Below are 13653 nucleotides of genomic sequence, written 5' to 3'. Positions count from 1 at the left end.
AGATTTCTCCTGGGAGGTATCTTGATCAGGATCCCCATAGTACACTGGCAGGCAAGTCTGTTAAACTCGGAACATTTCACTCGGCTATTTTTTTTAATACTGTGAAGAAATAAGACCCGCTATTGCTATTTTGTCCGCTGAATGTTGGAAGATCGAACTCCCATGGAGCCAGTTGAAGTGTCCACGAGTAGTAGTAGCAGTAGTAGTCTTGAATGGATAAAGTGAGGGTATTCAGTTGACCAGTTGACCAGTTGACGTCATCCCGACTTGGAAGATATAAATAGAATCAGCATTCAGCCCTCACTGTATACTACTGTATAGTAACAGAGAATATTGAACGAGATTCAAGTTTAGAATTTCTTCAAAATGTGCAAATCAACTTGAATTTATAGGCATTTTAAATCAGTTACGAATTTTATTGCGTTTTATGGGCTATTCGAATTGTACAAGTGATCTAACCTTTGGCAATAACAATTGCCGATCTCGTCACGCTCCACATCTGCGCAGATGATGTATGGTGGCATGACAGCGGACAATTTGAATCTCACTCCGTGTTCCGTACTCCGAGCTGAAAATAGAGAGACTCAAACTTCCTGTGGCTTTAACTTCGCACTTTTACCCTGAAACGCGGAATTAGTTCGTTGCGCCAAATACGTGTCACGACACAGCCACGTACGTCTCCATAGTGGCTGGGCAGCGGGGCAGCTTAGCTTCATAAAACACTCCCCCCGCCCCAGGCTTCTCAGTTCTTGTCTTTCTTTTTTCTCTCTTTTCTAGCAATACCGCATTCATGTCGCACCAAAATGATGATCTAGCCTATGGTGGCTACTACGACTCCTCCCGAGGTTCTGGTGATACCTCCCGAGGCTTCGGAGATACCTTCAAGAAGCTTCGCGATACTTACAAGAGCCACTCGAGCTCGTCACAGGCTCAGCCCTCGGGCCAGTCTGGCCAGCCCTACAACCAAACCTCCAACCAACCCGCATCTCAAGGGGTATGACCATCTCTACCTGTTATTTGAATTCGCTCTAACATTGTACCTCTATTTAGCAGCAGCAGACATACCAGAACCAGAATCAGCCCCCACAGCAGTACGGATACAGCAGCCAAGCCCCCGATTCTCAATACCAGCAATCCGGAAAGCCCCAGAAGCAAGATAAATTTTCCGGATTTCTCGGAAAGATTCAAGGAACCGTCGCTGAGTACGGGAATGAGTGGGCAACCAAGGTCGGCAATGTTGTTGACCCTCAGGCTTATGCGCAATATGGCCAAACTCAGGCTACCACCCAGCACCGCTTTGACAGTTTTGCGCCCCCGAGAGAGCACAATGATGTGAAGTGGTATGTTGACGGCTGCAGCTATTTCTGGGCCGTGTCCCGGGCGCTTGAGAATGCGCGAGAATCAATCTGGATCTTAGATTGTGAGTTCCCGACCCTTCCGACTTGTGGGTCCACATCTAACTTGAGTAAATAGGGTGGCTCTCCCCCGAGCTGTATCTGAGACGGCCACCTGCCAAGAATGAAAATTACCGATTGGATCGTATGCTTCAGGCTGCGGCCCAGCGTGGTGTCCGTGTGAACATCATTGTCTACAAAGAGGTCACTCAAGCCGCGACTCTTTCCTCCGCTCACACCAAGCACGCCTTGGAGGCTTTGCATCCGAATATCGCTGTTTTCCGCCATCCTGACCATCTTCCCAATGGACACGAGGTCGCATCTGAGATTGAGAGCGCATTCCAGCATCTGACGCTCAACTCGACCAATCTGACCCAGATGAGCAAGGAGAACTTGAACCGTGTTTATGGCGCAACAGATGAGGCCACTCTCTTCTGGTCTCACCATGAAAAGCTATGCTTGATTGATGGACGAACTGCCTTCATGGGAGGTCTTGATCTGTGCTTTGGTCGCTGGGACACTCATCAGCATGCAATTGCTGATGTGCACCCAGAGGATCTGAATGAGACCGTCTTTCCGGGTCAGGATTACAACAACTCGCGCGTTCTGGATTTCCATAACGTCGCAGAGTGGGAGAAAAACCAGCTGGATCGACGAGTTTCGTCTCGCATGGGATGGTCTGACATCTCTATTAGTATGCATGGTCCAGTTGTGGAGGACCTACGCCGACACTTCCTCGAGCGCTGGAATTTTATTTATGATGCCAAATACCAGACTCGTAACAACTCGCGTTACGCCAGACTTGCGCTTTACGGCCAAGCAGCTCCTCCAACTGGTCAGCAGCAACAGCAGCAACAGCAGCAACAGCAAGGTGGCACCCAGCAGGGCAACCTGTACCCGTCGGGACAAGCAAGTCCCCAGACCCAGCAGCCACCCCAGCAGAATTTGTCTTCTCAGTTTGGAGCCGCGGCGCAGACCTCTAGTCAGAACCAACAGTCTCAGCCTTCTTGGCAGGCTGTAATCGCTCACCCATCTGCACCCCAATCGTCTGCTAGCCCGCACCCTCAGCAGCAACAGCAGACACAGGCGCAATACCAGCCGGGTAGTTACCCTCCTCATCCGAGCCAGACTCCTGTTCAGAGTCAGACACCACAGAGCCAAGCTCCATCTTGGCAGGCTGGAGTTGCCTCACAGACTGTGAATCAATCACCTGTCAGCCCGCAACCCCAGCAGCAACAGCAGCAGGCGCATGCGCAGACCCCATACCAACAGCATCAACCTAGCACTTATCCTCCGGCTCCCAGCCAAGCTTCAGGACACAGTGATTATCAACAGACCCCGACTTCGACTCAATCTTGGCCATCGGAGAAGGCTGACTATCCTCACCCTGGACAGTCTCACACGCCGTCCAACACTCAAAGCCCACCGCCATACTCCAGTGCAGTTCCAGGCCAGGATCATGGATCGCACCAGTACTCTTACACTGGAGACTCCTTCCCTCCACCTCCCCCTGGCCCCGTGCCCACTCAGTCCTCTGGCAATACATCCTACTCTCCCCAGCCCCAGGGACAGCAATCACAGCAGCCTCAACAAGCACATGGATCTTATTATCCTCCGCCCCAGAGCAATGTGTCTGAACTTCCAGCTCAGGAGAACTATCACCCTCAAGCCCAGGCTCAGCCCCAGCCCCAGACTCAGTCATCTTACTACCAGCAGCAGCCGACGCAGAGCTCGACTGATGCCAGTCAGACGCATGCTCAAGGATCTTACTACCCGCCACCTCCATCTCAAGAGTCTCAATCTGCTACCCGCGGAATTGGTGATCAGCAATATGAAGGACAGCGCGGCTTCGTTCCTAAGCGCTTTGAGGAGAAGTTCTATTCCTACGTCAACCCACTTCGGGGACAGCTTGCTGGACAGATCCACCAGTACCAGGATCGTCTGACTAACTATGGTCAACCTGCAATGCAGAGCCAAGGTCAAATGTCCTGTCAGATTGTGCGCAGCTGTGCGAAGTGGAGTAATGGAAGCCCATTGGAGCACTCCATTGCGACTGCCTACGCTGCAGTGATCAAGAACAGCCAGCACTTCATCTACATTGAGAACCAGTTTTTCATTACCGCAACTGGTGACCACCAGCACCCGGTGAAAAACACGATTGGAGCTGCAATTGTGGAACGTATTCTCCGTGCTGCGCGTGCAGGTGAGAAGTTCAAGATTATTGTAGTTATTCCATCAGTGCCTTCCTTCGCTGGCGATCTTCATGATGACTCGGCACTCAGTACTCGGGCTATCATGGAGTTCCAGTACAACTCCATCAACCGTGGTGGCAACAGCATTATGGAATTGATTGCGAAGGAGGGTTTCAACCCGATGGACTACATCAGGTTCTACAACCTGCGCAACTATGACCGGATCAATAACGGGAACATTATGGCTACTGCTGAGCAGCAGAGCGGAGTTAACTACGGTGATGCTAGCCATCAATATGAACAACACGCTACCGCACCTGTTCAGCAAGCCCCGCAAGGCCCAACTCGCACCGCTTTTGACCCCACTGCTCCATTCGATCAGTACCAGCAGGCTGCTCAACACGCGCCAGCAAACAAGGTGGCCGGTGCTCGTCGTTGGGACAGTGTCAGCTCGTGCTACATGCTTGGCGGAGAGGATATCCGCAACGTGCCATGGAATGGCCACCCGGACGCTGAGATTGATGCCTTTGTCAGCGAGGAACTCTATGTGCATTCTAAGGTAAGTCCCAATCAGCATCATACTCACCCGAAGAATTAATTTCTAACAAGAAGCAGGTTATGATCGCCGATGACCGCGTGGTGATTTGTGGATCAGCCAACCTGAACGATCGTTCCCAGCTTGGTGACCACGACTCTGAAATTGCCGTCATCATCGAGGATTTCACGCCCCTGCAATCCACCATGAATGGCAAACCCTGGACTGCCAGCCGCTTTGCCTCCTCTCTTCGCCGGGAGCTGATGCGCAAGCACTTGGGCCTGCTTCCTCCCCAGGACTACCAGAAGCCAGATTCCAGCTTCGAGCCCGTTGGAGTGCCCATTCAATTCGACTTTGATTGCCCGGAGAGCCGAATTGTCGCCGATCCACTCTCCGACGGCATGCAAAGCCTATGGAACTCTCGCGCCCGTAACAACACTGAAGTCTTTCGCAAGGTTTTCCACGCTGTCCCTGATGACAGTGTTCGCAACTGGGCTACTTACAAGGAGTTCTATGAGTACTACTTCCATGACGCCGATAAGGAGGCCGAAGGCAAGGAAGGATTTTACCGTCCTGCCCGATTCCAGTGGGGCCACGTTGTTCGGGACGATTTCCCCCATGGTCCCGAAGGCGCGAAGCAGGTCAAAGAACTGCTTAGCCAAGTCAAGGGTACTCTGGTGGAGATGCCTTTGATGTTCTTGGGCGAGGAGGATATTGCAAAGACTGGTCTAACTCTGAACGAGTTGACTGAGCCTATCTTTACTTGAAAGTTGAGATGGAGTGGTGCAATTGAGACGACGATATGACTACTTTCGCGAACTGTTCATTTTGTTTCTAAATTGAGATAGCAATCTACATACTTCGTATTCGATACTTGTTATCCTCCCCTGTAAACGTCAATCACCTGATTGTCCGGTTTAAGCATAATTGCCACGTTGTGGTCACCCCACACTTTAGTATTGTTCCCCGCAAGAACAATACAAAGGAGTGACTCCACTCTCTTTGATCTTATTTTCCCTTCCACTTAACCCCTTGATATCTTCCTTCTGAGTTCCACTTCAACAACTTCTCTTTGTAAACTGAAATGGACTCTTAATATTGTTTATGCGACTCGAGCAAATCCACCCAATTCTCGCTTTCAAATATCTCCAGCCATGGCGTTGAGAAGAAAGAACGTGGCAATTGGGCTGCGTAATTCACTTATCTCAGGCTGATTGCTAGACGATGAACAATACTAAGGGTAGATATGCTGATTCTTTGAGATGCTTAAGTTTGACAGCCTTCTCCGCATTAACCTGGCCGTTTTTCGTCGCATCAAAGCCAGCAGTGGTATCAGGTACCCAAACTTCGGACGACCAACCCGATTGTCCCTCGAGGAACAATACTAACGGTGAAACGCTGACTCCAAGGACAATATCAAGATTTTCAAAACAATCCACCACGTTGCACTGTCACCCCTGCTCCAGGCAAGAAGATCCAATCTTGGGTAGACGACAGTAATTCACTAATTGATGGAAATTGATCTTCCGCTCCAAACTGACTTTCTTCATCATCCACTCAATCACTCATCTTCGAATACAATCATCTCTACAATCTTCCGCTTTTTCAAAGCAAATCCAATCAATCAAAATGTCTGCTCCTCAGATCCGCAACTCTGCTATTGTTGAGGGTAAGCTTCCTATCATACACCATCATCATCCTCCCAATCGACCATCATGATTCCAATACTAACATTCCCTCAATAGCCTCCCCCGGTGATGGTTGCGCTATTATGTAAATCTTTACATAAACGCCAGCCAACTTCGCCATCTAATCCACCAACATGAGTGAGACCTGGTTCCTCAGTTTCCTCATGCAATGAAACGCTCAATTGATGGCTGAACAAGCTTGACTCGCACCAACATGAAAGCAGCTTCAATCGATAAAAACACCAAAAATAACGAATTATCTCGATCATTACCAGCGACATTCTTGGTTGTTACATTCCAGTTCATTCTTTTCCGGTGACGCTTTTACTTCTCTTGGTCTATTCTTTCTGGCCTACTGTGTCGAGGCTCTACTCTTCTGTTGGTATACTTCGGTGCAATGAGGAGAGCAATGAGCTGGATACTATTGGCTACTGGATTAGATAGAGATTCGAGGTTCATGTGCTCGCTCTACCGATTTTTGTGGACAGTCTGAGTGACGGGGGATGATGAGAAAATGGTGTGCAATGATGATTTCTTTCCTTTTGACTTCCGGGTTGATTTGACATAACTATCCGGTTGATGGCTACTTTTCTGTTTTCACTGGCTGGTGCTAGTTCCGATGGTTTTACTGCTTGGCGGTTTCCTGGATGGTTTGGGATTTAGTCAGATTCTTTTTTTTCTTTTGTTGGTGATGATAGTCATTAGGAATTCAGAAGTTGCCGCCCATTTTATTCTCTACAGTAGTTCTACTTCAGTTGAAGTGCCTCAAGTGCTCCTTGAATCAATTGTTCCAGATGTCTCGAGTTTGTTGCATTTGGACTAATTTTAGCATTCGGGATTGTAGAGTAAGCATTCAACGATATTCCAAAATTTTCATTGACATAGCGCTTGAGTACCTTCAAGTTCTGAAAAAAGCAGCATAGTATTTTAATGCTATTACACCGATAGATGTAATAATTAAAACCCTTGATCACTTTCGGATACTAAATTGTGCTACTCCATATGTGTACGTACTATGATGTCTGCCTGGGAGATAGCGCCGGGTGCCGCTCCGCCTCTTTGACAATACACAAGACTCCAATAATGCTCCGTGCAGTCAGCCTTGCCAATACATATGAACCTATCAGAGCCAATCAATTTTCTTCATACCCTGGCACTTATATGCGATGTTTCAGAAAATGCAAATTGCACACAGGCACATCTGCGAATAAATCGCCGGCTCCATAAGGCGGGGCACATGTGCAGGAATGGTGTAACTCGGAGGCTCGGAGGATCACGGGGACTTCATGCAAGAAGCCATTTTGCTCGATCTCAGGTATGTGGTTTTCCTCTAGGATGGTTGAATCCCAGCTTCCACATGCGCAGCTGTTGGTCAGTTTTTAGCGTCACTTCGTGGCTCCAATAGATGCGGGGCCTTTGTCTTGACTTCCAATGGTTATATCTCCGAGGGTCTGCGCAAACAACTACTCGCTGGTAATCTCAAGTGCTGTGTTGGTTCATGCTGACTGGTTTATAGCAGTATTGATTGAAATGCAAGGCTAACTGCTGGCAGCGAGGCTGGCCGGTTGACAGGTTGGATCTGTGGGTAGCACTAAGTCATTCAACATAAATACAAAGAATGCCCCACGGACTCCTCCAACCAAAAACATTTTCAACTTGAAGTTCAAGTTCCTCTAACCATTCTACGGAACCATTTTCTTCGCACTGGCAATATCCAATCCTTCAAGTTTTCGCAATGGCGATATACCTTTCGGATGCTAAGATCCAAGCAGTGGAGAAAATCCTCCAATATGAATTCCAGGGGAAGCGCCTTCTAGAACAGGCGCTTGAGGCCGCTGGTTCTACCAACAGACCCGAGGGAAATAAGAGGCTTGCACAACTAGGTGATGCCACTTTGCAGCTTTCCATTAAGCTAGCTGGTTTTGAAGCCAGACAGTCGATTGGTATGACGATCTTGGCAGTGGTATTTTGTCTCAATTCGTTCCAGGCTGACCAAAATAATAGGAAGTATCACAATCTCACTGAGCAAGAAAGCAAGCAACGAAAATCTCACCGCTATCGGATTTTCCCTTGGCCTGGACAAGTTCATAATCTTGAATCCTTCCTCCCAGGGCGTTGTTCAGCCGCGCCTCATGGCAACGACCGTTGAGGCCCTGATCGGTGCTGTCTATCTAGACAACGAGAAGTCCATCCAGGCTCCTCTGAGCGTTATCAGAGCCCTTGGTATCCTCCAGGCCGAGTGATCTCCTGCATGTTAGCTCCACCCGCCCCATGAGTTATCGGCTTCTAATTTCGTTAGGTGAATGATGTTCAGGAAGGAATTGAAATATGATTCTCGGAATCGTGACCAGATGCCTTGATGAAAGGGCTTCTCAATCGTTCATGGGAGGGGAGCATGTGACCATTGGCAAGGCGCAAAATCCAATTGTTACCGTTTCCCTCTCATGGAGGATCGAGAAGCCCTTTGACCAAAGGCATCTTGATACTATTCCGATGGTGATATTCCGATGTCTTGTTGAGTGGTCATTGATCTAGAATTTTGTGTCTTCTTTTTCGATGTCTTTGTCTTTATTTGAGTTGTTTTGCATCTGTATGCTCTTCCACGGAGCACAGGCGTCGATTCAACATCGGCATCAGCGAAGGAAAATTCAAGTTCCTTTGTTATTCTACGAATCTCACCTCAGTCAGTCACTATAGTAATCTATGGATTTTCATTCAAGGTTCATCGTCATCAAAATTCAAATTCTTCCAGGAAATTTTCTTTAGACCTCTTTTACTACTTGGATTCCTGCACTTTTCCTCGCCGCCTGTCATGATACCCGAGAAGTGCTTATCCCTACTACTAGGGCTATGTGCCAGTGGTCTATATTCAACATCATAACAGCTAACCTTCTATTGGACTGTAGGTCCTCGAGGCCTTAGATCCTTAACCCTGCACACACACCTTCCTTCACCTCTCCACGCTGCCACACAGTAGCATTTCGATCCCCCAACACCTTCCCTTCCAGATAACCCTCCAGCTAACCCTGTAGGTAACGTCGTAGGTACCTACATACAAAGAGGGGTCGGTCACCAGTCATCTTTAGACACTACTGACTGAGCACTTAAGTATGTGAACATCATCCATGTGGCTGTCTGAGAAGATGATATAAGGTGTCCATTGAACAGAGCTTGCTGGCTAAGAACTTACATATAAATGCTGAGGAAATACCTTTCCCAACATTTGAATTTCGCTAGTATAGTGCCACGCAAAGTGCGGCGTGAGGACTTGTTCACTGCTACTAGGAAGCACCTTGACCCACTCGTCAAACTATTCTGAACATAGTATAGTGTGCGTGCAGTGGATCCTTTCGTACTCCTGAGTCTTGGGACCTGTTACCTGATACATACTAGTAGTATCCACTCGGAATCCTTTGTTAGTCAATCCCGAATCCCGCCTCATACTAGTAAACCTAGCACACTCAAGTGTTGAAATCAGGCAGCCTAGGTAGGCTCTTATAAAGGCTTGAAGTATCCATGTCTCGATTTTCCACTTCAAAAAATTTGCAACTACTCTGAGATTGATACATCGAGCAATGGAAGGAGAGACCAACTATGAGCTGTCAGATATTGACAGGATCACAGTTCCCATGATGGTGAGAGCATTCCTCATCTATGAGGTATCATCCGCCAGCGATATGGAACGATTGGTTATCTCGATCAATGAAGGTGTTCAGAATGCAACCCGTCAGGTACCATTGATGGCAGGCGTGGTGAAATACAATGAATGTGGCAAGCCGTATCTCGTGACTCCTCCTGGAGCCCAGGTTGAATGCCACGTCCAGCGCTTCGAAAATGACGAACACAAATCGTTTTCCAAGCTAGCCAGCGAGTCATTCTCACCTGTTGATCTGGACTCGACAAAGTTCCTGCCTGAATTACCAGTCGACAAAAAGCCAGTGTGTGCACTCCAACTCAATGCAATTGAAGGTGGTCTAATACTGGCGCTCACTATGCTCCACACTGCTGGAGATTGGGAATCTATGCGCGCGTTTTTGTCATTGGTATGCCAAGGAAGCCAAGCCTATCATCAAGGACATAGCATGCCAATCTATACTCCAGACCTCAACAGATCGGCTTATAATGGAAAAAACAAAGCCGGCATCTCGAAGCATGAGTTGGCCGAAAGGTGCGAAGGCTTTTATCTCATGGAGCCAGGAAGTTTCATCCCAAAAACACCTCCACCATTTCGCACAGTCATCTATAAGATTTCCCAGTCAGCACTCGCGGATCTTAAAGCACAATGTACACCTCTTGATGTCGAGTACTTAAGTTCCTATGACTGCATGTCCGCCCTTTTATGGGTAGCTCTTACTCGAGCCCGAATCCAGCTTCATCCCGAGAAGACCGATTCTCAATCCCGGTTGGCACATCCTATCGATCTTCGCTCCAGAGATCCCAAAAATCTATCATCTGCACAGTACTTCGGGAATGGTGTGTTTCCGACGCTGGCTGGTCCGATAAATGCTCAGTTGCTCCTATCAGATGATGGTTTAAGCATCGCATCTTCATCAATTCGCAAATCTATCAATGAAATCAACATGGATTATATCAAGGATTGCACCGCGCTTGTCGCATCTTTAGGGCCGACTGACACCTTGGGGTACCACGCTGACTTCCATGACATGGATATCCTGATGAACACTTGGTTCTCTGGAAGTGCGCAAGATTTTGTGATTGGGGATAATCTGGCGCCGAGCACGTTTCGTACCCAACGACCGATTACAGGGGCCTGCTTCTTGGTTTTGCCCAATGTGGGCGGAGCCAAATCAAATGATCGTGAGGTTCTCATCCAATTGGAAGAGAGGGAATATGAGATTATGCGCCGAGACGAGCAATTTTCCAAGTTTTTTGAGGTGGTAGTTGCCAGTGGTTGATGTCAAATCATTGCCATGAACGGGCTTTACAGTACTCCAGATGTCTGTTAAATAGACGCCCTATACCGCAATGAGACTGATGTTCATTTAATCAAGCACATGTCTCTACATACTCAACTGGACTGTTAGCCGTATATGTAGGTGAATGGTTACCTACTCGTTCATGTATGTAAGTACCCACAGGTGCATCTGTATAATACAGAGAGAGGCACCTGAAGGAGTAGGCTAACTGCTGTATGGATTACCTTGGAAGTTGCACAAGTGCATAAGAGGAAAAGTTGAAGTGTTGGTTAACTATTAGCCTGCTGAAGCGGTCTATCTAAATCCCACAACTTTCGATCAGCAGAATGTGACATTTGCATGAACGGCTAGAGGCATGTTGGTTTTCTCTGGATTGCCACTAAACCATCCTGAACCAACACACTCTTATTAGTTTCCTGCGAAGAGGGGGCCACATCCAAAGCTGGGTTCCCCATAAAGAAATTAACAGGTTTGAGTCCAACAGTCATCTTCTCAGATGGCATAACAGGCCAGTCCTCAATCCGTGGATTGTGCGTCGATCCAAATGTATGCCATATAACAATATCCTGATCTCGCACATTCGTATCGCTTGCGGGGTCATTCTTCCGCTTCTCAATCGCTGATTGAATTCCTTCGCCGCCAAGTGACTGCATAGTATATCTTCCAGCAGGGAAGAGCTCGTTATCTTGATAGCGTGTTATCCAGATAGCATGACTTCCGAACTCCGATCGCTTAGCGTGATAGGACTGCGGATGAGCAAGTAGCATTTGGCTATAGCATGGCAGTATCTTGAATCCCACGGGAGTGCCGGTGGTCGGGTTTATTTTATTCTCATTGATGATCTTAAATGTTCGATTCTTGGTGAAATCTAGTTCGAGGCCCGTTTCTTCGGTGACTATCTCGGACTTTGTCGTATATCCAACACCGAACGGATTATGGGCGTTCGGATCATTGATTGGCGTTGCGTGGGACTCTTCAACTTGCAGTGAATTCGAAACTCCATCGATTGCGGGATCAATGCGGAGAGAAAAGAGATGTTGATGGTAAGGAGCTAAGACGCCGGGAGCAACAACAGTACCATATCCCACACTATCGCCGATATTGATTGGGCAAGTGGACAAAATTCCGGTCGCTCGAACTTCATAATGGATAGACGCATCTTGTCCAAAATGGAAAGCGAAAATATACTCATAGTTGCTGACTGTGATGATAGTCTGCAGAACAAGTATTCGTGAGCGGGCGACGATAGCATTTTGTGTTCTGAAATTGGTATGCTTCCATAGGATCCCATCATCCTGCTCATGGCAGCAAATCACATTAGGTAGCTTAACTGGCTCTCCAGTTGCCGTATTGTGCCAACCGTCAAAGTATTTGATCACCCCGAGGCAATCACAACCCAAACGAAGATTATTCGCGTTTATTCCAGCACCATCGTTTCCGAGATCAAATGCTCCTTTCCGAGGAAATGGAGATCGAGGGTCACCGTATGGAACAAACATCTCTGCTAGGGAGAGGCGGTAGAAAAGACTGCGTTTCTCATAGCGGATATCATGGAGCGTGAGGCCTTCGCGGTAATTAAAACCAACTCGAAACGTCCATTTCTCCCAGCTGACCAGATTCCCCTCACACTTGAATGACGGGCCTTGTGGTTGAATAATCTGATAAGGCTTGGTCGTGGTACGTGGTGGCGGGCGCAAAGAAGGATGATACTCGCTCAGATCTGTTGAATGGACTTTGTTGTGGTCGTATGGACAGCCTGTTGAAACACGATCGTCTTCAGATGAGGGAAGGTGATAGATCTGGGTGACCTGTAAATCCTCAGATAGTTCTGCACAAAGATTCAACGGATAGGCATAGTAATTAGCATCGGGATGATCCAAAAGACGCATATAAAACCAGCACTGCGAGATAGTTAGCAATGGACTATTCGTAGCTTGCATGCCCAGGTGAGCTCTCACCATCGTGGTTCGTTCAGTCATGTCTTTCATGCCATCTGTGGCATATGCCCATGCCTCAATGACCACAGTAGCATCTTTTGGAAGCTTGAGTTTCTGAATTTCCGATTCGATTCTTGGATCAGCTCTGCAAGCATTCTCAACTGCCTGCATGTAAGATGTATCGATATACGAGTGCTTGCCTGGAAGATGCTCCTTTTTAGAGATTATCCCTTGATCAAGATTGACAAGGAGCTCGATCAGTTCAGAAACGCCCGTTTCAGATTTGATTATCACTTGAGCACGAGCTGTCCTAGCTGGGATCTGTGGCGGGCATTTCATATGGTCCTACTCCAAGAAATTTATCATCTCATTTTTCTGTGGTTCCTGGAGCGTTATAACACGAAAGTTGGGCATATGTTGGGGGAGTGCTTCTCGAACGATATTTGCCGTCTGTCATTCTCATTTGAAACCATTCATGATAAGTGATTGCTCAATATTCGATATCTGATTGCAAATTCACCTGGATAATCTCTCTTGGACCGAGAGGATCAAATGGATGTGGAGAAGTGATGGCCATTATGAGTTCAATGTTTTGGTCTGCTATACAAAACTGGATTGGATTGGAACAATAGATAGTGAAACTATTTGATTTTGAGGCAATGAGACTTAGGAACTTGAAGTAATAGACTAGCAAGCGGTATCTGAGGATCAATAGCTGCAGATTCCTCATCAAAGATCACCGTGAAGGTATAAGAATAGCCGGGAATCGACGCTTGGCATGCCCCGCAAATGAGGGATATTCGCTAAGGCAAAGAATAGACGGGCTTCTCCACTGCTGAAATCGTTCAGATTCATTGAGTATGAACACAAGTCCACAGCCCTCTCAAAGTTGCTGAAACTGATACGGTAGTAAATCAAGGGGTTGGATAAGGAAGTTGGGCATTGCTCCCTGTTAGGGAGTGGACCCCAC

General features: G+C 47.6%; 4 protein-coding genes across 4 annotated transcripts; 3 read left to right on the top strand and 1 right to left on the bottom strand.

Moving 5' to 3' along the window:
• Window positions 1-790: 790 nt before the first annotated feature.
• On the top strand, window positions 791-4888 carry pld2 (putative phospholipase D (PLD); the record flags this gene model as incomplete). The annotated part of the gene is made up of 4 exons (XM_057085557.1): window positions 791-994; window positions 1051-1420; window positions 1474-4145; window positions 4202-4888. The coding sequence occupies 4 exons, from the start codon at window positions 791-793 to the stop codon at window positions 4886-4888; spliced, it is 3933 nt and encodes a 1310-aa protein (XP_056951706.1).
• Window positions 4889-7544: 2656 nt separating this feature from the next.
• Window positions 7545-8052, top strand: N7483_002119 (ribonuclease III domain-containing protein; the record flags this gene model as incomplete). The annotated part of the gene is made up of 2 exons (XM_057085556.1): window positions 7545-7752; window positions 7814-8052. 2 exons carry the CDS (start codon window positions 7545-7547, stop codon window positions 8050-8052), a joined length of 447 nt encoding a protein of 148 aa, XP_056951705.1.
• Window positions 8053-9384: 1332 nt separating this feature from the next.
• On the top strand, window positions 9385-11203 carry N7483_002118 (uncharacterized protein; the record flags this gene model as incomplete). Its single annotated transcript, XM_057085555.1, has 2 exons — window positions 9385-10707; window positions 11159-11203. 2 exons carry the CDS (start codon window positions 9385-9387, stop codon window positions 11201-11203), a joined length of 1368 nt encoding a protein of 455 aa, XP_056951704.1.
• N7483_002117 (uncharacterized protein) lies at window positions 11094-13022 on the bottom strand (the record flags this gene model as incomplete). The annotated part of the gene is made up of 1 exon (XM_057085554.1): window positions 11094-13022. The coding sequence occupies one exon, from the start codon at window positions 13020-13022 to the stop codon at window positions 11094-11096; it is 1929 nt and encodes a 642-aa protein (XP_056951703.1).
• Window positions 13023-13653: the final 631 nt, after the last annotated feature.

Source organism: Penicillium malachiteum, assembly GCF_028827825.1.
Source record: "Penicillium malachiteum strain IBT 17515 chromosome Unknown utg000001l:1.0-8184562.0:1.0-8186909.0, whole genome shotgun sequence".
Lineage (NCBI taxonomy): Eukaryota > Fungi > Ascomycota > Eurotiomycetes > Eurotiales > Aspergillaceae > Penicillium > Penicillium malachiteum.
The sequence above is the reverse complement of the archived record's forward strand: the minus strand, read 5'-3'. Positions and strand labels throughout refer to the sequence as shown.